This window comes from Cydia strobilella, chromosome Z (genome assembly GCF_947568885.1).
Source record: "Cydia strobilella chromosome Z, ilCydStro3.1, whole genome shotgun sequence".
NCBI classification, from domain to species: domain Eukaryota; kingdom Metazoa; phylum Arthropoda; class Insecta; order Lepidoptera; family Tortricidae; genus Cydia; species Cydia strobilella.
Window position 1 is genome coordinate 28,305,946 of NC_086068.1, and position 26,885 is coordinate 28,332,830.

General features: G+C 38.9%; 1 protein-coding gene across 1 annotated transcript in view; it reads left to right on the top strand.

The window, feature by feature from the left end:
- Positions 1–26,885, top strand: part of LOC134754251 (G-protein-signaling modulator 2) — a 56,834-nt gene that overhangs the window by 15,792 nt on the left and 14,157 nt on the right. The window contains exons 3-7 of the mRNA XM_063690450.1: positions 128–406; positions 9,159–9,398; positions 12,809–13,073; positions 22,430–22,615; positions 22,835–23,073. Coding sequence (XP_063546520.1) covers positions 128–406; positions 9,159–9,398; positions 12,809–13,073; positions 22,430–22,615; positions 22,835–23,073 — 1,209 coding nt within the window. The remainder of the gene's footprint in view (positions 1–127; positions 407–9,158; positions 9,399–12,808; positions 13,074–22,429; positions 22,616–22,834; positions 23,074–26,885) is intronic.

Here is a 26,885-nt window from a genome sequence, read left to right on the forward strand (position 1 = left end):
ATATAACAAATGCTTTTGCGTAACGTGCCGTTTGCCGCCCAAACGGATTTTAAAGTTTGAGAATTAAAGCCTATGTCAGACTGTAAAGTGTGTTTAAAATTCATTTTAATTGATTTTTAATTTACAGGACGATGAATGACAAACTGGGCGAAGCCAAGGCATCAGGCAATCTAGGAAATACACTAAAAGTGATGGGGAAATTCTCTGAAGCCATCCAATGCTGCAAACGTCACCTGGAGATATCCCGTTCTCTCGGAGATCGGCTAAGCGAAGGCCGCGCCTTGTATAACCTGGGCAACGTGTACCACGCACAAGGCAAGCAACTGGGACGAGCCGGACAAAACGATCCAGGACATTTCCCGCAGGAAGTGAGAGACTGTCTGATGCAAGCCGTTTCTTATTATGAGTAAGTAGTTTTATCATGAGACAGTTTAATATGTTCTGAAAAATTTCGTCACAAAATGTCATGTCAATCGAATGTCAAAGGCAGTTTTCTCAAACACCATTAGAAGTAGAAGGTTGAGAATGATATTCGCAAATAACGGTCTTATTAGTCATGTAGTGCCTAAAATGTTTATTTTTAACCGACTTCAAGATTTCAAAGGAGGAGGTTCTCAATTCGGTGGTATGTTTTTTTTTTTATGTTTGTTACTCCATAACTCCGTCATTTCTGGACCGATTTTGAAAATTCTTTTTTCAGAACGGAACTCTTCAATGACGCATAGTTCACGTTTGGCGATTTGTCCTCTTCGTTATGTTTGTTAAGCAAGTTAGGTTCTCAAGAAACATTTTTGTCAAGCTCGAGTTCTGATGATGGAATCCATGAGGAATCGAGGGAACTCCTCAAATGTGAAAGGCATACATATAGTGATTTTTGTATTTTTATCAACAAATCCAGCATTTCCATTTTAATAAGTGACATTTGATGAAGTGGAACTGCTGATGATGATCAGAATGGAACTTGTTAACGCCTCGTCTTTGTTCGGGCATCTTCGGGAGCCGTCGCCGACGCAATGCATGGTGCGGGGCGCGGGGCAGCGGGACCGGCATCGGCCATTCTCTCAGCAATCTTGCGACGGACGGTCGAGCCCGTCCGCTTACAGTGATAACTTAACACCTCTGTATCACAAAGTTTATTATACGTGAATGTATTGGACTATGAGTGTCATTTAACTCACCTCATCCACGACCCCAAGATCTTCTCGTCCACCCCTACATGCGTGGACATCTGGCGACCGTGACTTCTTGAAATAAAACGGTCATAAGGCGACCGTTGAAGTTCGAGCGACTGTAATGGCGATTGTCGAGAAATAACGGACTACGCATCTACGCAAGAACAAAGAAACTGGAATTACTGCCGGGCGCTTTGGATTCTGCAACACTACAAGTTGAGATCGTCGAAAGTCAATGCCGATGTGAAGTAAGCCCGTTCCTTTTGTTCCCTAATTTTTTAAAACTTCTGTTTGCTACAATTAGTGTTAGCCTGCTTGCAAACGTCAGGTTATGTATCTCGCTTTATGCGTACCAGCCAATTTGCACTATTTTGAGCACTAAGTTATATATTGCTTGGTTTCCGTATAGATCAATGCATTTAAAATTGCAAAAGAAGTTGTTTAAATTCGGTAATTAGCTCGATAATGCTTGCCGGTTTTTTTTTATGCACCGTTATTTCAATCTTATCGCTTCGTCATAAATGATTTCTATATAAATCAATAAGTAGCTCGTCTTTTAAGTTTTATGGAATAACAATACGCTAGTAATTATTAGTTTAAAATAAGACAAATTAAGTTAATGTTTAAAAAGTGTACATTGTAGGTACCATTATAAATACCTACCGTTAATTTTGTTCTATGCCACGCTTGCTACTTCTATGCAATAATTTAGTTTTGCCTTCTTTCTTATGCATAAAGATTAATACATTTTATTTGCTTCGACTTATTAAAGGTGTATTTTCGTGTCTATTTGCATTTAATAGGTAATTACGAGATAGGGTTCAAAGTCCATTGAGGTGAATTCCTATGGTTCAAAGTCCGTTGTGGTAAATTCCAGTGTACTTCGCTGCGCGCTGTTACCGGGGCCCTGTTGCTACGCGGTTTCCGGGCTATTCGCGAGTACGAGCGCTGTGGAGACGGGTTCGCCTGACGCGGTCGGTGCTGCTGGCGGGCTCGGCGGCAGCGTTGCTGGACCAGACGGCTGGATCGTGTTACCGGTTTGATTGCACCATTTTATTTACCTAGCTCATTGTTTATTGTTTAAAATGGGTGAGGAATTGGTTAAAAAATTAAATAGAAGGCGCGGTGGACTTAAAAGTCAGTTGACCGTGTTTAAAGACTTTGTAAAGACTGTACAAGAGTCTGAGCAAACGTCATTATTAATAAAGGAACTCAGTTTGCGATTAGATGGACTTCGCAAATTAATGGTTGATTATGACGCCGTGCAAGTTCAACTTGAAGATATTTCCTCTAATTTAGACGAACAAATAGCGGAACGGACTCAAACCGAAAGTGTTTTCTATTCGCAAATTGCGTTAGCGCAAGATATAATTGATTCGTTTTCGGCCAAAAATAGTGTGGACAGTGGCTCAACTAAGTCAAGTTCTTGTCATGAAAAACATTCGTCAGTTCGTCTACCAGTAATAAATTTGCCGACGTTTGATGGAAAATTACACGCGTTGGTTAGAATTTAAAGATTTATTTGAGTCATTGATCAACAACAACGAGTCAATCGCGCCAGTAAATAAATTTCACTATTTAAGGAATTCGCTACAAGGAAGTGCTAGTTTAGCAATAAGGTCAATTGATTTTTCTGCCAGCGGATACGAGCTTGCGTGGAAAACATTGTGTGAAAGATACGATAATAAAAATATATTAATAAATAATCATTTAAGTGCGATCGTAAATATTAATCCTATACAAAAGGAGTCGTTCAAGGCATTAAGGTACTTAATTGATACTGTGTCGAAAAATTTAAGTTCATTGGATACGTTGGGTATTTCAACTCAGGGTTGGGACCCGTTAGTGATTTTTTTGGTCTCGGCGAAGTTAGATCCCAAAACAAATGGAAAGTGGGAAGAGTATAAAGGCAGTTTTTCACGTCTACCCTCAGGTGATTTAAATAAAAATTCTTCTGAAGTACCCACTTTAGAGCATTTTAAAGAGTTTTTACGTAATCGTGCTAATGTATTAGAAACGATGTTTTGCAGTCGGTCAAATGAGAGTAAACCTGTTTTTAAGGAAAACAAAAATAATAAGTCTTTTGTTTCTTCTGGCGAGGGACCACGAATTAAACCGTGTTTAGTATGCGGCCAGAACCATCATGTTTATCAGTGCACCAAGTTTAAGTCTTTGAGTCTAGAAGATAGGCTTGTTGAGGTTTCAAAACATAAACTTTGTAACAATTGTCTACGCGCGGGACATGATGGTTCTCAATGCACTTTAAAAGGTTCCTGTCGTAGTTGCAAGAATAAACACAATTCTCTCTTGCATTGCGACAGCGTCAGTAATAATAAGAATGTTGCACCTACCGACACTGTAAAAAATGTAAACTCTGTTGTTCACATGTCGACTGACGCTGACGCATCGGGTCAGGTTATGTTGTGCACGGCTCAAGTCGAAGTATATTGTCCTAAGAATAACACTACTTATGTCGCTCGTGCACTCTTGGACAATGGTAGTCAATCGTGTTTAATGTCAGAAAATTTTAAGCAAAAGTTGAAGCTACCTACAAATAAAATTGAACCGTTTGATATTAGTGGGATCAATAAACAGAAAACGGAGATATCGGAAAGTATCCAACTAAAAGTTAGGTCTCGCTTTAATTCTTACGAATTAGCTGCTGATTTTTGGGTGGTCCCCACAATATCGGATGACGTGCCAAATGTGGCAATCGATGTTGAAAAATTAGATTTCCCGCATGTTGAATTAACTGATCCGCTGTTCTATAAACCGGATCAGGTTGATATTCTGTTGTCAGGGGACAAATTCTTTAGAGTTCTTAAGCCAGATCAAATAGATCTAGGAGAAGGAAAACCTATGCTACAAGATACTAAGTTAGGATGGTTAGTAGTTGGTCGCACGGGCGAAAGCTACAACCAATTTAATGTTCATTGTCATTTAGCCACTACAAGGCACAAGACGTCACTACAAGAGGTCGATGATTCTCTAAAGCGTTTTTGGGAGGTGGAAGATTTGCCTTCCGATTGTAAGTCTTTGTCTGTTGATGAAGAGTTTTGTGAAACTCGTTATGTTGAAAATACTACTCGTTTACCTGATGGTCGATTCTCTGTACAGATGCCATTCAAGGAAAAACCCGAGGAAACTCTCGGAAACTCATATCCTATACTTATGAGACGTTTTCTTAACTTGGAAAAAAGGTTAGATAAAAATCCCAACGTTAAAGAACAGTATCGTAATTTTTTGCGGGAATATGCTGATTTAGGACACATGGCTGAAGTTAAACGGCCAAGTTTCGGGTGTTACTTGCCCCACCACTGTGTTATTCGTGAGCAAAAAGAAACTACAAGGCTTAGAGTCGTATATGATGCGTCAGCTCCGACGAGCTCAGGCAAGTCTCTGAATGACATCCAGGCAGTAGGTCCAGTCGTGCAAAGTGACCTACTTTCAATACTTTTACGTTTCCGTACTAATAGGTTCGTTCTAACAGGTGACATCGAAAAGATGTATAGGCAGGTCTCTCTTAGCGAACAACAGCGCCATCTTCAGCTCATTCTTTGGAGAGACCAGGCTGATCAGCCTGTCAAGATTTTTCAGCTCAGCACTGTTACGTATGGAATGGCTTCGGCACCTTTTATCACAACAAGGTGCCTCAAGCAGTTAGCACTCGAATGTCAAGATGAACTCACTTCTAACGTCATTAAAAATGATTTTTACATTGACGATCTTAATACAGGGTCGTCAACAGTAGAAGAGTTAAAATATATTTACGAAAACGTTGTTAATGTTCTAAATTCTGCATGCTTTCCCCTGCGCAAGTTTCGCACGAATTGTCCACAAATTTTAGAAGACCAGTCAGGGTCTACGAATTGCCTTGACTTTAATAATGATGCTTCAGTTTTAGGCCTAAAATGGTCTCCTCAGGCGGATACCTTGCATTTTCCGATAGACTTTGCACCACCAAATAAAATAACAAAACGAACTATCATATCTACAACTTGCAAATTGTTTGACCCATTAGGGCTTCTATGTTGCTGTATAGTAAAACCTAAGATTCTTCTCCAGAATTTGTGGTCTGCCAAATTGGACTGGGATACTCCAGTACCGTCGGATTTTGAAAAAAGATGGTGTAAATTTGTCAACAATTTGGATCATTTATCAAATATCAATCTAAGTAGACATGTTCTTTGTGATTTACCTAATACTGAGCGCACAGAGATTCATTGTTTTGTTGATGCGTCGCAAGAGGCGTATGGAGCTTGTGTTTATTTGCGGTCAGTTGATAGCAATGATCAGGTGACAGTTCGACTGCTTTGCGCAAAGGCCCGAGTGGCCCCTATTAAACTTTTAAGTATCCCAAGGCTTGAACTGTGCGCCAGTTTGTTAGGAGCTCAATTGTGCACGAAAGTAGCTCAGTCTATAAAAACAGAAATTGTCAAATATGTAATGTGGACCGATAGTATGGTCGTTCTCGGTTGGCTAAAATCGCAGTCTAAAACGCTGCAAGCTTTCGTGCGCATTCGAGTTAATAAAATGCCTTGACTTTAATAATGATGCTTCAGTTTTAGGCCTAAAATGGTCTCCTCAGGCGGATACCTTGCATTTTCCGATAGACTTTGCACCACCAAATAAAATAACAAAACGAACTATCATATCTACAACTTGCAAATTGTTTGACCCATTAGGGCTTCTATGTTGCTGTATAGTAAAACCTAAGATTCTTCTCCAGAATTTGTGGTCTGCCAAATTGGACTGGGATACTCCAGTACCGTCGGATTTTGAAAAAAGATGGTGTAAATTTGTCAACAATTTGGATCATTTATCAAATATCAATCTAAGTAGACATGTTCTTTGTGATTTACCTAATACTGAGCGCACAGAGATTCATTGTTTTGTTGATGCGTCGCAAGAGGCGTATGGAGCTTGTGTTTATTTGCGGTCAGTTGATAGCAATGATCAGGTGACAGTTCGACTGCTTTGCGCAAAGGCCCGAGTGGCCCCTATTAAACTTTTAAGTATCCCAAGGCTTGAACTGTGCGCCAGTTTGTTAGGAGCTCAATTGTGCACGAAAGTAGCTCAGTCTATAAAAACAGAAATTGTCAAATATGTAATGTGGACCGATAGTATGGTCGTTCTCGGTTGGCTAAAATCGCAGTCTAAAACGCTGCAAGCTTTCGTGCGCATTCGAGTTAATAAAATAAATGAGTTGACTCAAGGTCACGAGTGGAAACACGTACCTACGGACTTAAATCCAGCAGACCTAGCGTCGCGGGGCGTTGACCCTCAGCATCTGCCTTCTTTGTCTTTCTGGTGGGAAGGTCCTTCGTTCCTGAAGAAGGATTTCAGCGAATGGCCCTCTCAGCCTCAAACGCCTATAGCCTTACCTGAGGTTAAGGCGTTATTAACAGTTAAGGACGAAACTTTAAGCTCTGGTGATCCCGTCGTAACATTCGATCGACATTCGAGTTACGTACGTTTGAAAAGAATTTATGCTTACGTGTTCCGGTTTACACATAACTGTAGAAAATCAAATGCCAAACTTAAGGGACCTTTATCAGTTCAGGAGCTCAAGGATTCGTTAGCGTTTTTAGTTAAAAAATGTCAAGCGCAGTCGTTTCAAAAAGACATCCAAAATTTAAGCCAAGGTAAACCGCTTCATAACCGAAGTAGACTTTTGTCTCTCAACCCTTTCGTGGATCCCAGTGGTATTTTACGTGTAGGAGGGAGAATTAGTAATTCTAACTATCATTTTAATAAAAAACACCCAATTTTGTTAGATGCTAAGCATCACTTTACGAAACTTATTATGAGATACGAGCACTTACGTTTGTATCACGCAGGTGCTCAGTTGATTTTATCATCACTACGTGAAGAGTTCTGGCCAGTAGGTGGTAGGAATTTAGCTCGAAGTATGTCTCAAAGATGTGTTGACTGTGTTAGGCAACGAGGCAAAACAGTTCAGCCTATAATGGGTGATCTACCGAGCGTAAGAGTAGAAACAAGTTCCGCTTTCCATTCTACTGGGATTGACTTCGCCGGTCCTTTCATGATAGCTAATAAGAAGGGACGTGGCAGTCGTAATACTAAAGCCTACCTATGTGTCTTTGTTTGCCTCGCCTCAAAGGCGATTCACCTTGAGGTGGTTAGCGATTTATCCACCGAAGCTTTCATATTGTGTCTACGCAGGTTCGTATCGCGTCGTGGCAAGCCCGAGGTAATTTATTGTGATAACGGGAGGAACTTTGTAGGCGCGCACAATGAGCTGGGTAGAGTTTTACGGTCCAGCCGTCATCCAGTTTCGGATTACGCAGCTAACGAGTCGATTAACTTTAAATTTATTCCCGCGTACGCGCCTAACTTCGGCGGAATATGGGAGGCTGGCGTCCGAGCAGCCAAGTTTCATTTAAAACGTATTGCTGGTAACGCAAACCTGACGTTTGAGGAGTTGACTACTCTTTTTGTGCAATCAGAGGCTATTCTGAATTCCCGTCCAATCACTCCTCTTTCATCAGACCCCAACGACATGAATCCCCTTACCCCAGGGCATTTTTTGATAACTCGGCCACTGACTTCATCTGTGCCATCTCTACCCGTCACGGGCAACCCAGTAACCAGATACAAGCGCATCGAGCTTCTCCGGCAGCAGTTTTGGGAAAGATGGCGTCGCGAATTTATGGCTGAGCTTCAACAGCGAGTAAAATGGAAAACTAATCAGAGAGGAATCCAGATGGGAGACCTCGTTCTGCTAAAGGAAGACAATCTGATGCCGTTACAATGGCGCATGGGGCGCGTCATTCATCTCTACAATGGCCCTGACGGCGTTTGTCGGGTCGCTGATATATTGACGGAGAAAGGTCCAATCAAAAGGGCCGTAAACAAGATGTGTCTTCTGCCAACTGATCCTGAACCCGATGACGAGGGCAACAAGTCAAGGAATGATCAGACCGATCCCTAAAAATCAGTCTTCAGCATCTGATCCCTTGAAAGCAGTATGCTTTCAACGCCGCGGAGGATGTTAACGCCTCGTCTTTGTTCGGGCATCTTCGGGAGCCGTCGCCGACGCAATGCATGGTGCGGGGCGCGGGGCAGCGGGACCGGCATCGGCCATTCTCTCAGCAATCTTGCGACGGACGGTCGAGCCCGTCCGCTTACAGTGATAACTTAACACCTCTGTATCACAAAGTTTATTATACGTGAATGTATTGGACTATGAGTGTCATTTAACTCACCTCATCCACGACCCCAAGATCTTCTCGTCCACCCCTACATGCGTGGACAGAACTCTTTAATGACGCATAGTTTACGTTTGGCGATTTGTCCTCTTCTTTATGTTTGTTAAGCAAGTTACGTTTTCAAGACATATTTTTGTCAAGCTCGAGTTCTGATGATGAGACCCACGAGGAACCGAGGGAACTCCTTACATGTGAAAGGCATACATATAGTGATTTTTGTATTTTCATCAACAAATCCAGCATTTACATTTTAAAAAGTGACTTTTGATGAAGTGGAACTGCTGATGATGATCAAAATGGAACTCTTCAATGACACATAGTTCACGTTTGGCGATTTGTTTTCTTCCTTATGGACCCAGACCCAAACTTGGACCCGCACTCGGATCCGGACCCGGGTCTGGACATGGATCCCAACTCGGACCCAGACCCGGACCCGGACTCGGATCCGGACCCAGACCCGGACCCAGAAATGCTAATAGAAAAGTGGGTTTTTTGAACTGCGATTCTCACAGAACACAACTGCTATCAGAAAAGTAGGTTAGGTTAGGTTAGAGCTGTGACCATTACAAAAACGAAATGCTACTAGAAAAGTGGATGGTTTTACCTCCTTTTCTACATAATTAGGCAAAAGTTGCTGTCTTTTTCATTTCATTGTCTGGAATCTAAGGGTGCACCATCAACAATAAGTGAACTTTCAGAGGCCCCCATTGAAGTCGGTTTTTTTTCTTAAAAATTATGTTCTAATAATTTTCAGGGAAAATCTCGAGCTGATGCGAAGCCTTGGTGACAGGCAAGCGATGGGCCGCGCTTGCGGCAATCTCGGCAACACTTGCTACCTCTTAGGAGATTTCGCGAGAGCGATCCGATACCACACCGAACGACTCCAGATCGCTCAAGAATTTGGCGACCAACCCGCGGAGCGACGGGCTAACAGCAACCTTGGCAATTCACATATATTCCTTGGGGAATTTGAAAATGCTGCTGAACATTACAAGTATGTATTGTTAAAGCTCCATTAAGCATTTTTGTATCAAATTTGTTTGCACACTGAAATATACGTGATTGTTTTAAATTATATTTTCACATACTAATATTATAAAGGTATGTGAAAAAATAATTTTGATATAGTATAATATAGGCTTACTTTATTCGAGACGTTAAAGGACTGATGTGGCGTGGGTACCATACATGAGTCCACATTTCTGTTACTGACAACTGGGATAAGCGTCCTATTGTTATATTATTTGAAATACTTGCGATAATGACCTTGAAAGTTGAAATTCTATTTGAAGTAAGTATATGTGGCGGTATTTAGTCTGTTTAAACTAGAAACTAGGTATATTTTGTAATCCTGCATAGAAGGTTAAGGTTCGCTATTCTTTTTTTACTCCTTTCAACACCATGTCCTATACTGATGTGTATTATAATGTATGTATATCATTCGCACGCCAAAACACGTAAACCTTGTTTGAAAGCATCAAAGTTACTTTGACGGCATACGCTATCTATGCTTATAACAGTTAGAAGCGTTCTAGACGGTGAAACAACTTTTGTCATTCTTTTTGTCTACAAAAAGAATCATATCCATATCAGTCCGGGAATAATCATTAATTAGTGTCCGAAAATGATTAGGTTTTTATCTTCCAAGGTACAAGGAAGAAACCTTACCTTTATAACGTCCGCGCTGCGTGTCCTGGGCCCAGAAATTCTGCTACAACAAAATGCACACGCGACGTATTTTATTATTAACTTTTTGTACTCGTATTTACTGCGAGCTACTAAATAAATTTTATTATTATTAAATTTATAAATCAAACATGCCTATGATCAAAATTATATTAAATCTGAGAAGCCTAAATAAATCTAAAGTTAAATATACACACTGTTTACTGCCAGTTAGCTCGTTAATATTTATTTTCGAATTTAGGTATGACTTTGACAGTAGGTTAGGTACATAAAATTGACGTAACATTATTTTTTCTTTAGACGCAGGAGGCCTTTGATGCATTTTATGTAAAGGTTAAATACTTGGATCAACCCAAAGAATATAAGATCAACCTATGTTTAACCTCGGAAGCCCAATGTACATTACGATGACTCTGTTTCAATCTACCTAGTCTAGCCATAAATTCTGTTACAAAGTTAATTGTCTCTAAGCTACTATAATTTTAAAGTTATTTAATAAAGTTTTATACCTAATAAAGGGACTAATAACGAATAAAAAATGCCTAATAATTATTCCATGTTGCCAGCCCTCACCTTCATACATGCCTATTAAGGAGCAAGCGAAGAGGGCCTAATTTACGCACCATTTTTTGCAGAAATATGACATTCTTGTTATGAAAAAAATATGTAGGTGACCAAATTTTGACAATCTGAATACAGATCTAAGGAAGCGGCAGATGTAGTTAACAAAGTGCTGCGAGACTATCACCTCGTGTATTTTTTGGTTTTGTGAGCAGGCCCAGATAATAGGGTCACTAAGCCCAATTTTTGCGAAAAATTGATCTAACATTTGATTGATTACATTTTTTAGTGAATACACGTGCACGAGTGTAACACAGTTTAGCCTATTTGCAACACCGTATTCCGTAACTTCCCAAACCTGAACATGGATTAATTTCCCAAGGTTATTGAGGCAGCTTACTGACTCTCGGCAAGTCAGTGTTTGATCTACTGGATATTTTTTTTATGTATCTTAGAGAACAAGGCCCATTTTTTTAAAGCTATGGGGTCGAAATTCCCGACGGAGCTGGTGAAAAGGCACGTAAATACGTAAGAGACGACAAAATCTAATAATCATTAAAAAAAAATCGTCATTTGATATATAAAATCTGTTTCAATAACTTTTAATTAATAGTGGTATGTGTAATTTACGTTACGGCTATAACGGAATTTATGGCTAGACTAGTTAATCATAACCTTTCATAAACCAAATAAAGTTGCATTTCTTTTGTTTTATTTCTTTCTCAAACAATCGGCCCGACATACATAGCAAAGAATTTTAAATTTTTTATTAGATTATCTTATCCTATTATTTAGTCATGCAAATTAAAATGTACCCATTTACAGATTTTCGATTGAGCTAATTGCATATAAGCATTAGAACATGTCAGATGGCGATGCGAAATTATTAGTACACCTCTTATTACCTAACCTAGAAAAATAACCATCTTCCGGATCCATTGGCATATCAGTTCTAATATGGTTATATTAGAACTGATATGCCAATGGATCCGGAAGATGGTTATTTTTCTGCCAAGAATTAATTATTATTTATTAAATTCGGAAATTGATACATGAATTATGTGTAGTTATGTAACACAATAATGACAATGAATGTTATATATGTATATACATATTAATGGAAAATCTATGTCATGTAAATATTTTATAATGTAAATAATGATTGTAAAGCTTAATTTTAAGATTAATATTTGCATGCTGCCATTGGCTAGACACGTGATACTGTTTATAATGGTTATGTCAACTTAATTTTACTATGTTTACGCAAATAAATAATTATCTTATCTATGCTTGCGAGTTCAGCTCTACATTAACTACATCATTAAACCTCATTATTATTCAACAACGACGGGACTTAATCGCGTAAAATAAGTTTTAAATTTACCTCCGACGTTTCGAGGACGGCGTTGTCCCCGTGGTCTCGGAGAAGACTGGCTCAAGTTTAAAACTTATTTTACGCGATTAAGTCCCGTCGTTGTTGAATAATAATGAGTAAAAATCGTGAAAGTTTAAATCATTAAATCTGTTATATTTATATGATATACATTTCTGTAAATGAAACGCCTTGAAACATTCAAATAAAATATAAGTGCTCTGAAAAGTTCAGTGTATAAGATTAGTTACATTAAACCAATATTACTTATATAATACTTAAAAACCGGACAACTGTGAGTCGGTGTAGCCCATCGAGGGTTCCGTACTTTTTAGTATTTGTTGTAATAGCGGCATGCCTGCCTGCAGCCTGGTGACAGACAGACGGACAGTGGAGTCTTAGTAATAGGGTGCCGTGTTTACCCTTGGGGTACGGAACCCTAAAAAGACATGTTTTATTAACTTCGTCAGTGTTTAATGGTTCTATAGGTACCTACATTCATTCAACCATGCCTTTGCGATGATATAACATGAATACATGCGATCGATTTATAGGTGCAGTTAGTATTTATAGTGTAAACATATAGGCTATTTGTGATACCTACTAGCTTGGAAAATAAGGTATTGTGAATATCACGCGCGAATGCGAATTTAAACTTTAGAGTGTATAAATCAAGAATATAAATTTAGGTAAAGACTTGAAAAAAAAAGTGTTAGAGCCGTTTGTCCCAATTTATTCATTTCTCAAATAATGAGTTGTGTTGTAATAGAAGTACGATTTCACAGACGAACTTTGGCTTTGGCCGAGGAGCTAGGCGACGCAGCCGTGGAGGCGCAAGCGTGCTACTCGCTCGGCAACACGTACACGCTGCTGCGCGAGTACCGCATCGCCGAGGAGTACCACGCGCGCCACCTCGCCTCCGCCAGGAAGCTGCAGGACCGCGTGGGCGAGGGCCGCGCCTGTTGGTCGCTCGGCAACGCTCACGCCGCTCTAGGGAACCATGAGAAAGCTCTCTATTATGCCAACGAGCATTATAACATCTCTAAAGAGGTATATAATATGTCAAATTATAGTACATTGTTGCCGAGGGATGGAAAGAAAGGCATTTTCTGACGAGGTACTTCGATAGCCTCGGCCTGACATCTAGCCAGGACAAAAGGTCCGAGCCAGAAAATTTTATTTTATTTATTAACCAACTTTACATTTACAGTTAAACCAAACATGCAAGTTATGGGTTATAAACATATATGAACTTAAAATAATATGCTTATCACTAAATTAATTAATATTAATAGTTGTGGGCGTGGATATTGATTCTAGGTAGCGGGCTGCTGTGGCTAGGAATTTCGGTTCTGATTGTGAGAATATGTCAAGTGGGATTATGTAAAATTATGTTATTAATATGGTTAAGTGCGGTAAATAGAGGACTAGTGACTAGTGTCATTGTGCTGGTCTTGGGAATTACGAACATGGGTGAAATGCGAGGTGTAAGAGTAGCTCTAACGAATGGTGTCGGTACCTTTAAATGAACATATTCTAGTAGCAATGGATTAAATATTGATCCACGTATTAGTCTAAAAAAGTATTTTACTGTTGCAAGCTGCCTACGTACTTCAAGACTTTGATATGAGACCATTCCCAATATAAACGCCGTGGGATACATGTAGGAATAGTACCCATGTGTTTTCTAGTAGAGATACCTAATAAATGACTTTTGGATTTTTTCAATAAGAAGAATGTATTTTTTTTCGTGCGGGTTCCATACAATACAGTTAGTTTCTAGTAGGCGTACGCGCGTACGTACAAATGCATTATATAATAAAGTAATGACATGATAAATATTAAAGTGTTTTGACTGGCGCATAACAAAGCCAAGGGCTTTTCTCGGTCTTTTGCAAATTTGAATTATATGTTGACTGAGTGATATTTCGGAATCAAAAGATGTACCGAGATCACGCATACATTTAACACTTTGCAGGTTTTCACCATTCAATGTATAAGATCGATCCATGGTGTGTGGCGTCTTTGAGTAGGTCATGACTGCACATTTGCTTGTATTTAAATGAAAACTATTACGTACACCCCATTGGTACACGCTATCAATATCTGTTTGGAGCTTGATAATGTCAGATTGATCGCGTATAGGCAAAGCGAGCTTAACATCATCAGCAAACATCAGTATTAACGAATGCTTAATGTAATCCGGGAGATCATTTATAGTTATTAGAAATAATAGTGCACCAAGACTGCTTCCTTGACCTATACCAGACGAGACGGAGTATGTTTCGGATTTGGCTGCGTTATACATGACATATTGTTTTCGATCTTAAAGATAATTGGCGAAGAACTTTAACAGTATTTCGGAAAAACCTGACTTGGCCATTTTTTGTAGTAAAACATCACAATCAATCCTGTCAAAAGCCTTTTGAAAATCTAAATATATAACGTCGACTTGTTTTCTGTCATCCAAATGGTGGGCTGTGTACGTTACAATATTGAGGAGATTAGAACTGGTGGATCTGTTATGTATAAAACCATGCTGGGAGTCAGTAAACCATCCCTTTAATTGTTGATAAAAAAATTTATATAGAATACTTTCAAATACTTTACCAAACACAGAAAGAACGGCAATTGGTCGATAGTTTTTAAAATCCGATTTAGAACCAGTTTTATGAATTGGGAGAACTTTTGAGATTTTCCAGCTAGATGGATAAGTGTGTGTTTTAATGACTAAATTAAAAATGAATAATAATGGTTTCACGAAAGCTTCGCAGCAGTCACGCACGAAATACTGTGGAATGGAGTCTGGGCCTTGCATGCTCTTGGGAGCCAGTCGCTTTATAGCTGCACGTACATCATTTTCATTAATGTTGTCAATGGAAACGAGGTGATGTGATGGATCCCAGTGTTGACATGCATTATGAACATTTAATATGGGGGAGTCTGGTAGAAATACACTACTAAAATACTTTGAAAATTGTTCGGCAATTTGAGCTAAAGTTAAATCACTAAAAGTGGCGTGCTCGTTATTTACCCGGTTGCTTTTAACATAGGACCAAAATGATGTAACGTCTTGCTTAATGTTCATTTGGACGCGTTTATTATATATCTTGAAATCCTGTTCTGACAGTATTTTTGTTTGTCGTCTGTAATATGTAAATAAACTATATTTCAGATCATTAATTTGATAGTTACTTTGTTTATACAATTTGTGATAATGGTTTTTTAGCGTATTCATTTTGATAGTTTCTGAGGAGAACCATAACGGGTATAGGGTTTTACGTATTTTACGTATCTTAAAAGGCACTGCATTGGCAATATTTCCTTTGAGCGCACCATAAAAAGCAGAGACTGCATCATTGACATTATTATGAGAATAGGTATCGTCCCAACGATTAATTGCTATTTCAGCATACAAAAGAGGGAAATCAGCTTTACAATAATTTCTTTGTGGTGGTGAAACTGTTTCACTACGGGTTTGGTATTGACTGGTTCTAGAAGTCTGTTTTGTGTTAACTTGGATCCTTATGTCTAATGGAGTATGGTGTACTTCTTTAGAAACAATACCCTCACATGCAGATACCTGTACTCCGACTACAGCCTCATTCACCAAAATCAAGTCTAACATTCTACCGAGATCGTTACATACAGTATTTTTAACCGACTTCAAGTTTTTTTTTTTTTATGTTTGTTACTCCATAACTCCGTCATTTCTGGACCGATTTTGAAAATTATTTTTTTGATTGTAAGTATATACATACAGATTGGTCCCGTTTTAGTCAAAACGCAGTTCTGATGATGGGATCCATGAGGAATCAAGGAAACTCCTCAAATTTTATAGGCATACATATAGTGATTTTAGTATTTTCATCAACAAATCAAGCATTTACATTTAAAAAAGTGACATTTGATGAAGTGGAACTGCTGATGATGATCAGAACGGAACTCTTCAATGACGCATAGTTCACGTTTGGCGATTTGTCCTCTTCGTTATGATTGGTTAGGTTTTCAAGACACATTTCTGTCAAGCTCGAGTTCTGATGATGGGATCCATGAGGAATCGAGGGAACTCCTCAAATGTGAAAGGCATACATATAGTGATTTTTGTATTTTCATCAAAAAATCCAGCATTTCCATTTAAAAAAGTGACAGTTGATGAAGTGCAGCTGCTGATGATGATCAGAAATATCAGAATGGAACTCTTTAACGACGCATAGTTCACGTTTGGCGATTTGTCTTCTTTTTTATGTTTGTTAAGCAAGTTACGTTTTCAAGACACATTTTTGTCAAGCTGGAGGTCTGATGATGGGATCCATAAGGAATCGAGGGAACTCGTCAAATGTAAAAGGCATACATATAGTGATTTTTGTATTTTCATCAACTAATCCAGCATTTACATAAAAAAGTGACATTTGATGAAGTGGAACTGCTGATGATGATCAGAATGGAACTCTTCAACGACACATAGTTCACGTTTGGTGATTTATTCTCTTCGTTATGGACCCAGATCCAAACATGGACCTGGACTTTTTTTTGAACTGCGATCCTCACAGAACCGAACTGCTATCAGAAAAGTGGGTTAGGTTAGGTTAGAACTGTGACCCTTACAGAAACGAAATGCTATCAAAACATTAGGCAAAAGATGCTGTCTTTTTCATTTCATTGTGTGGAGTGCACCATCAACAATAAGTAACCTTTCAACGGCATCCCCCATTGAAGTCGGTTTTTTTTTTCTTAAAAATTATTCTGTAACAAATTACATTCAGCAAGAAATATTTCAAATTCACTTTTTACAGCAGGACTCGCAGAGTTTAGATTAAAATCTCCTAGTATAATTACTGGCAGTTTAGAATTATTAATCATCCTTCTTATACATTCAAAAACGGAGTAATATTTGTTATCAGTCACCTTAGGTGAGGTAAACAACAGAGCAAATAAAGCGTGTGCGACCCCTGCTGATCTCATCATCTTTACTCGCCTTGTATTATTCCACTCGTGCTTTTTCATTATATTATCCGACTGAGTTAAGAAGGTAACTGATTGCTAATAATATGCATGGAAAGGGAGCCTTCTTTAATTGGTCAGACTGGCGGGCACCGGCGCGCCCGACCGCCTGCGCGGTGCGCGGCCCGGCCGGCCCGCTCGCCGCCCGCCGCCGGCGGCCGGGGCGAGGGGCGGCCGGCAGTATGACAGATGCAACACACAATAGGCTATTTGACTAATTTTTGAAAATGGTTTTAATTGATTGTTTATGACTTAATAATTACACTACATTGATATTTCCGTGAAATTTCCTGTATTAAATATAAAAAAACAATGTTAAAGTTTATTTATTTTGAACGCGCCTTAAACGCTGTTTTTGCAAAGGGGCTAATCACGTGACACGTGTGACGTCACACGCGAGTAAACTCAGTCAATGACCTTAGTAAATCTTATGGTTTATGTGCATTGAATTGATTATTTCACTGTCAAATGGTATATAAATGGTGTATAGTGCCGCAATGTTCAAGTACGACTATAAAAAATCATACAAATGTTTTAATGTGTGAAGACCACTTCGATGTAAGTAATATTTAACTGTAAATAAATATGGTAGTTAAAGCAGCGGATTTGGTTGTATTTAGGTATTTAATGTATTACTACATAACCTCATAACATAGCTCTTTCAGCATTAGTAGGTAGTTAGTAGCATACTTTTTCTTTCAAACTAAAGTGCAGTATGGAAATACTATTCTCGTCATCGTATTCTATATATATATCGTCGTCGTATTCGTATCATCGAAATCGAAATGTTCGTAAATAAACAATTTCTACGTATACTCACACAGCTGTTATTACATTTCTAAGTTCCGCAGCATAGTAATCCGGATTATCTTTAAAGAAAAGTGCAACCATTAATGCGTCTATGTCTGGTAGGTTGCCGCTATCAGCTTTCACATATTTCGGCTCCATTTTGAGATTCTTATGAATATTGTGCTACTAGATATACGGATAAATCGGAATATATCAGAAAACTGTGGAACAATAACTAAAATTAACTAAATACAAATAAAACTGTTAAAACACTCAAGGCAATCAAGAATGTTTACCCGCCTGTGACGTCATCCGAGCGTTGACCAATCACAGAGCGTTCACGTCCCTGATGAAATTTCAAAAAATATTAAATTTTCTTTCGTTTATTTTCCAAAAACTAAACATAATTTACATTCAAATATAGTGAAATATACTTTATTAGTTTATTATCTTTCAGGATGACAGCAATTCGTTATATATTTTTAATGTTGTCAAATACCCTATACTAACTGTTTTAACTATTAAAATTTGATTAATATGAGTATCTTCTTTTTTTCTCGCAAGTGTGTTGAAAAACGTATGGAACGCGTGTGCATTGGTCATTACACACATCGGCTTTCTTATTGCGCGTTCGCTTGCAGCTCGCGCGCACAATATCGCCTCGTGTGTAATAACCAACTTAGCACACTTGTATCATAATGTACTATTGTATTTGTATCGGTTTTTTACTCCTAGGAGTAAAATTAATCATACGAATTTCATTTTTGCCGGGCGCGCGGGCCATGCGTTGTCGTCGCTGGGATAAAAATTAGGCACTTTGCGTTTTCGATTTACGAACAAAATGCGACCATTACTTTTCCGACCATATTTGAGAAATAAATCTAACTGTAACGTCTCTTAGCCCTTCAAGCGCCATCACCACTGCCGGGCCGGCAGTTGATTTACAAAAAGAATATTTGAGTTTAAAAACGCTGCTCACTTAATGCTGAACTCCCTCGAATGAACCACTTCACTAATAAAATTTGTTAACGTTTGGTTATATTTCTTACCGCATGTTATTCTGCCCTGCTCCACTACGAGGGCTGCCTTTTAAGTTGTGTCGTTTAAAATAAGTACAATCTAATAGATCATTACCATATATTGTTTTTTAAAGAATTTTCCGCGATATTTAATACACTTTTCCATGCGTTCGAACCAGTTTTTAGGGTTCCGTACCTCAAAAGGAAAAAACGGAATCCTTATAGAATCACTCGTGCGTCTGTCTGTCTGTCTGTCCGTCTGTCACAGCCCATATTCTCCAAAACTACTGGACCAATTAAGTTGAAATTTGGTACACCTATGTAAGTTTGTAACCCAAAGACGGACATGTAACGCGAACAAATGAATTTTCAACGTGGGGGCCAGTTTTGGGGGGTAAATGGGAAAATTAAAAAATAAAGTTTTTCAAACTATATCGTGTTACACATCAAACAAAAGAGCTCATTTTGTGATTTTTCATTTCATAATTTAAGAGCATGGCTCTTGTCGGTGGAGTATGCGCCAGTTTTCTCGGTCCTCGGCCAGGTTCTTTAGGTCCCTGTAAGACACGACATTTGCTTTCGCTTTCAGTTGTTGTGTGTAGCTTGCTCGTGGTTTTCCGCGGCCTCTTCTCGCTTCTATCTTGCCTTCTAATATAGTGTTAAAGAAAGTGTCGTGTCTTATCAAGTGACCTATCATTCTGCCTCGTCTATTTTCAATGGTTCTCAGCAGGTTTCTCTTCTCTCCCACAATTCGAAGCACTTCCTCGTTCGTTTTTTTCTCCGTCCAACTTATTCTCTCCATTCTTCTCCACAACCACATCTCAAAAGCCTCTAATCGCTTCCTATCTTTCTGCCGCATTGTCCACGTCTCACACCCATACAAAGCGATGCTCCAGATGTATATCTTAATTAGGCGTTTTTTTGTACTCTTAGAGATCCTAGCCTTAAGCAAATGTTTTTTGGCGTTGAAAGCTGTTTTCGCCATTGCTATCCTTGATACTATTTCCCCTGTACATCTGGAGTCTTGTGTAATTACGCTGCCTAAATATCTAAATTTGTTTACTTGTTCTATGTGTGTCCCTCTGATGTCAATTTGTTCCTTAACCGGGTGAGATTTTGAAGCAATAAGTGTTTTAGTTTTATTAGTGTTAATTTTGAGTCCAAATTGTGTAAAGATTAAATCCATCTGTTCCATTACTCTTTTTAATTCAGTTGAACTAGGGGCCAGTGCTGCTATGTCGTCCGCAAATCTAATAAATACTATTCTTTCCCCATTAAATTTGACTCCTCCTTCAGTTTCTTCTAAAATTTTTCTAATGGCACACTCTATAAATATATTAAAAATAAGGTGTGAGAGTGGACAACCCTGCCGCACACCTTGTTTTATCCTTGCTCTGCAACTTTCCTCTCCCTCACTAATAATTGTCTCCTGTTCCTTATATAAGTTAAAAATTATTCTTCGGTCTCTGAAGTCTAAGCCTGCCTCCCTTTAAATTTCCATCATGTTCTTCCAATTGACCCTATCAAAGGCCTTTTCCAAGTCGATAAAGGCTATATGTGTGTTTTGGCCCAAGTCTATTCTCCTGTCAACAACCATTCTCAGCGCCAGTATGGCCTCTCTCGTGCCTTTTTTCTGTCGGAATCCATATTGGTCCGGTCCAAGGTACTCTTCCATAACTGGTCTAATTCTATTTTGCATAATTTTCAGCAATATTTTCGATGCCTGTGAGATTAAGCTTAGTGTCCTGTGTTCCTCACATTTTAATGTGTTGGGCTTTTTGGGCATTGTGATAGTTTTACTGACTTGGAAATCCTTTGGTATAACTCCTGTTTTGTATATGTCTTGTGGTATTGAAAAAATCTCTTGTTTAATGGGGTCACATTCTGCATACTTAATGAATTCAATGAGAATCTCAAATATATTCTTATTCTTTTGTAATTTTAAAATAAAATAAATAGTTTAGAAGTTATTTAAGAAAATAGCCAAAAAATTAACATCCCCCCCCCCTTTATCTCCGAAACTACTGGGTCTAAATTGAAAAAAATACACAAAATAGTTCTTTACCTATAGATGACAGGAAACCTATTAGAAATGTGCAATCAAGCGTGAGTCGTACTTAATTACTTAGTTTTTGGCAGGACCCTACGGGTTTTTAAAAACTCACGTTTCACATAAAAAATACATTGTTAAAAATTGTGTAATAATTGTGAACACTGCTTAATTTTGGGGAACGTAAAAAAATCGTTAGGGCTCAACTGAGGGCTGTAAGGCGGGTGATCTAAATTAATATTTTAATTATGTTATCGAAATCACTACATAAAACAAAGTCGCTTCCTGCTGTCTGGGTGGATTTCTGTCCCTATTTATGCTTAGATCTTAAAAACTACGCAACGGATTTTGATGCGGTTTTTTTAATAGATAGAGTGATTCAAGAGGAAGGTTTATGTGTATAATACATCAGCATTGCACCCGTGCGAAGCCGGGGCGGGTCGCTAGTTTATTATACGGGTCTCGGAGTAATCGCTGAACATCCTACATTAAAAAAAATCATCATCACTATCATCAAAACAATCATCATCATCAGATCAACTTAATCAAATTGGTCGTTTTCGAGAGAAAATGCTCAAGTTGCTTAAGAAAAAACCCAAATCACCATACATGTGCCTTTAAAAATTGAGAAGTTCCCTCAATTCCTCATGGATCCCATCATCAGATCAGAACCAGATTAATATGGGGCCAACTTGGAAGTAGCTCCTTTCGAACAAAAAAAGAATTACTCAAATCGGACCACGGGTCTCGGAGTTATCGGTGAACATACATAAAAAAAATTGCCACAACCGAATACAGAACCTCCTCCTTCTATGAAATTGAATTCGGTTAAAAAGCAGCCCTCGTACAATACACGTTTACAAAGTAACCATTGAAAAACATATTCAATAAGGCATATTACGCGAAACTCTGCGTAGGGGGCGCCAGGGCGCCACTACCACAATCTGAGGGTCTATCGTGAAACAATTTCTTTATCTAACATCTCTGTCACTCTTGCATATTCGAGCGATAAAGAAGCAGATAGCAAGGTTCTCTGTAAGCAAACCGCCTTGATGCATCAATGTCATATTTTATTATCTTTGAAAACTTGTTAAAAAACCTGTTAAAGGTACAGTATGTATAAGTTACTTTATGGTTTACTAAAAAGGCTAGTCCTGCACTCTGGTGGCAGAACATTGCAGTAACATCCCCTATTGTTTACAGTATTCTTGAAAATAAATTTCCAATTTCTGCGGTTACGCCTGGTATCCTTAGTATCCTTGTCTTAGGGTCGGTTGCAGCACTGTTCGCAAAATTTTATTGTATGGAAAGTTTCATACTAAACCGCCGCGGCGCGTCAAGTGCGGATGGTGCATCTGGCACCAAGGCCCCATTCGCACGAGAGCTTAAAAAGCGTTACGTGTATGACGCACCCATAAGTAAGAGCGAGAAAGCGGTATCTCTTTCTCGCTCTTACTTATGGGTACGTCACACACGCAACGCTTTTTAAGCTCTCGTGCGAATGGGGCCTTAATGTCAACGTAACACATGTAATGATCTTGTAGCTAGGTGATGTCCTGGGAATGGCGACAGCTCAAATGAACATAAGCGACCTCCGCAAAGTATTGGGGCTGCCGACCGAGGCGGAACCCGCGCCGCCCGTCATCCCGGACGACAGCTGCGCTCCTCGCACGCCCTTCAACGCTCTGCGCGTCCGACGACAGAGTATGGAGCAACTCTCCCTCATACCTGTAAGTGGAACGCATCTTTATATGGTAGGAAATACCCTTGTAAGTAACTTATGTAAAGAATGCCAGGTTTGGATAAGTGATGATTAACTTCTCTTGTCCAAATGAATAATGTCTCCTCGACCAACCGCGTCCGAACTGGATCCAGAGTTGATAAAAGGTGTTCAAACTCTTGAAACTGATTGGTTTATAATAATGACATTTAATTTCGCCTCTTTTTAGATAACTCCTGATGGTAAAAAGAACGAGGAAGAGGAAAAGGATAAGAAGCCAGAATTGGTTCGAACAGAGTCTGAAGACAATCCCGTGGAATCATTCTTTGAATTGTTGACCAGATGTCAATCGGAACGGATGGACGAGCAGAGGGCGACGCTCAACGGCAACAAGGAAAACAGGCCTAAGACCAAGGGCTCCAGCAACAAGCTGCAGCGGTCTGCTAGCAGCGGCAATCCCAATAACGGGTATGTTCTCACTTTTGACAGTTTACTACAAAAAAACCATACATACAAGTGTCACTATAGTTTTTTGTAACCTATTAGTGAGTTATATTAGTTATATGTAACTACATCATAAAATATATTGATGCGACTCTAGCCAGGATTAACTGCTGGGAGACACATATTCTTTCTTTATTGTCGTACGCCAAGTTTTCTATTTCGGAAGGTTAGGTTATACCACTTATACCTTAATACAGGGTGTCCAGTGGCGAATTTCCGATTTCAAATCTAAATATTTTTCGAACTACGCTGCCAGAGAGACGCAGGGGTTTTTTTAGGGTTCCGTACTCAAAGGGTATAAACGGGACCCTATTACTAGACTCCGCTGTCCGTCCGTCCGTCTGTGCATCTGTCACCAGGCTGTATCTCTGTCGATGATGTATTTCTGTTGCCGCTATAACAACAAATACTAAAAACAGAATAAAATAAATATTTAAGTGGGGCTCCCATACAACAAACGTGATTTTTGCGTGAAGCGTAATGGTACGGAACCCTTCGTGCGCGAGTCCGACTCGCACTTGGCCGGTTTTTACTTTCGTGAGTTAGTGACAACCGATCGCTGGCCAGCCGAGCAGCGTGCACGTGCTATTGAGGCGTATCTAAATAATAATTTTTAAGAAAAAAAAACCGACTTCAATGGGGGCCGCTGAAAGTTCACTTATTGTTGATGGTGCACTCTTAGATTCCAAACAATGAAATGAAAAAGACAGCATCTTTTGCCTAATTATGTAGAAAAGGAGGTAAAACTACCCACTTTTCTAGTAGCATTTCGTTTTTGTAAGGATCGCAGTTCTAACCTAACCTAACCTACTTTTCTGATATCATTTCGTTTCTGTAAGGGTCACAGCTCTAACCTAACCTACTTTTCTGATAGCAGTTCTGTTCTGTGAGAATCGCAGTTCAAAACCCAACCACCCACCTAACCCACTTTTCTAGTAGCATTTCCGGGTCCGGGTCTTGGTCCGGATCAGAGTCCGGGTCCGTGTCGGGCTGTCCGGGTCCAAGTTTGGGTCAGAGTTCGGTCCGGGTCCGGGTCCGAGTTGGGGTCCATGTTCAGACCCGGATCCGGGTCCAAGTTAAGTTTAGGTCTGGGTCCATAAGGAAGAGAACAAATCGCCAAAAGTGAACTATGTGTCATTGAAGAGTTCCATTCTGATCATCATCAGCAGTTTCCACTTCATCAAATGTCACTTTTTTAAATGTAAATGCTGGATTTGTTGATGAAAATCCAAAAATCACTATATGTATGCCTTTCACATTTGAGGAGTTCCCTCGGTTCCTCGTGGGTCTCATCATCAGAACTCGAGCTTGACAAAAATATGTCTTAAAAACTTAAGTTGCTTAACAAACATAAAGAAGAGGACAAGTCGCCAAACGTAAACAATGCGTCATTAAAGAGTTCCATTCTGATCATCATCATCAGTTCCACTTCTTCAAATGTCACTTTTTAAAATAGAAGTGCTGGATTTGTTTATAAAAATACAAAAATCACTATATATATGCCTTTCACATTTGAGGAGTTTCCTCGATTCCTCATGGATCCCATCATCAGAACTCGAGCTTGACAAAAATGTTTCTTGAAAACCTAACTTGCTTAACAAACATAACGAAGAGGACAAATCGCCAAACGTGAACTATGCGTCATTGAAGAGTTCCGTTCTGATCATCATCAGCAGTTCCACTTCATCAAATGTCACTTTTTAAAATGTAAGTGCTGGATTTGTTTATAAAAATACAATAATCACTATATGTATGCCTTTCACATTTGAGGAGTTCCCTCGATTCCTCATGGATCCCATCATCAGAACTCGAGCTTGACAAAAATGTTTCTTGAAAACCTAACTTGCTTAACAAACATAACGAAGAGGACAAATCGCCAAACGTGAACTATGCGTCATTGAAGAGTTCCGTTCTGATCATCATCAGCAGTTCCACTTCATCAAATGTCACTTTTTTAAATGTAAGTGCTTGATTTGATGATGAAAAGACTAAAATCACTATATGTATGCCTTTAACATTTGAGGAGTTCCCTCGATTCCTCATGGATCCCATCATCAGAACTGCTTTTTGAAAAAAACGGGACCAATCTGTATGTATATACTTGCAATCAAAAAAAGAAATTTCAAAATCGGTCCAGAATTGACGGAGTTATGGAGTAACAAACATTTTAAAAAAAAAAAAAAACATACAACCGAATTGAGAACCTCCTCCTTTGAAATCTTGAAGTCGGTTAAAAACCGGACAAGTGCGAGTTGAACTCGCCCACTGAGGGTTCCGTACAAATTTTGAGTTCGAGTTTTGAGATTTTTTCCTGTACTTTGTAGTATATGACGATATTACTTGCCAAATTTCATAGTTTTAACTTTCAAAATCAACGGGAAGTAGTACCCTATAAAATTTGATTCCCTTGAGTGTCGAAATATACGTTTTTGCGGCATAAACGGCCGTATCTTTTTTTTACGTTAACTTAGAAGTTTGATTTTTTCACAGCTTCAAGGGACCATAGACCTGAGCTCTTAATTTCAACTCAATATCTCCACGCGTTCCCGAGATAAAGGGTTTTGACAGACAGACGGATGGACAGACCGACAACAAAGTGATCCTATAAATGTTCCGTTTTTTCCTTTTAAGGTACGCAACCCTAAAATCTGCTTTTTTTCAGTACTGCAAGTTTGATTTTATTATTTTCTTCTAAAACTGTTACGGATTGATCTGTCAGCTGACAATAGTCATTTTTCTGGTCCAAAAATTTCAGAACAATAAATTAAAATCAGAATCAGCGTAAGTTGCCATATTAATTTTAATATACCTATACTGTGATGCACTGTCGGCTAATCTGATTGGAAGCTCGGCAGAAAATGCAAAAAATTAAATCCGCATTCATCATCTTTTTATAAAGGCACCTATACAGTTTTGGTTTATATATCTGGGGGCACGGCCGTGCCCCCGCCAAGTCGAGCAAAACAAAGAGGCATATACCATCCTTTTCTCGAAGCCACTCAGGCCATTTTCAACGTACTGTAATTTTGTGATAGCTAAAGCTAGAACCCTGAATTTTCAGTGACGTATAGAGCATAACATGATTTAGATATATTCTCAATAACGTGTAATTTGAGTTTAAGAATTATTGCATGTCTAAGTTCCTTAGTTTTGTCACTGACACACTCTCACGATCATCATAATTCTAAGGTACTTCTAGCAGACCCACAAGCTCCAAATTTAAAACGTAATTAGTTTTTAGCGCAATAAGCCAATAAAAACTTAAAAATACTGCAATATCAGTCACGTTTTAAAGATTTAATTACTGCACAAGTAAGTTTGTAATCCTATATAAATATATGCGATAACAAAGTTACGTTTGCAGTTCCTACAATTAGTAGGTTAAGTATAGGTACACACTAACGATGACTGTGAGTATGAATTGTATAAATATGATATGTGTATTCATAGTATGAGTATGGTATGGGTATGGTACACGAAAAGAAGGACTGTCTACAAAAAGAGATGAGATCCCATCAAAAAAATTGCATGTAAAAAGATGCAAGTCTCGCAACGCAGTTCTTCTACTACGAAAAAGTTTTGAGATGTAATGTGAAACCAAGTCGGTTATTTTAGTCAGTGCCAGGGGGTGTTAAAACCGTAACAATATTAGATATCTTAATTTTTTAATACATATAATGACTTGGCAATCGCACACAATGCTTTACTTGTACTCGTATGTGTATTGCTTAAACTGCATGTCAGTAGGGCTAGCGCTACGTTCGCGTTCTATTAGT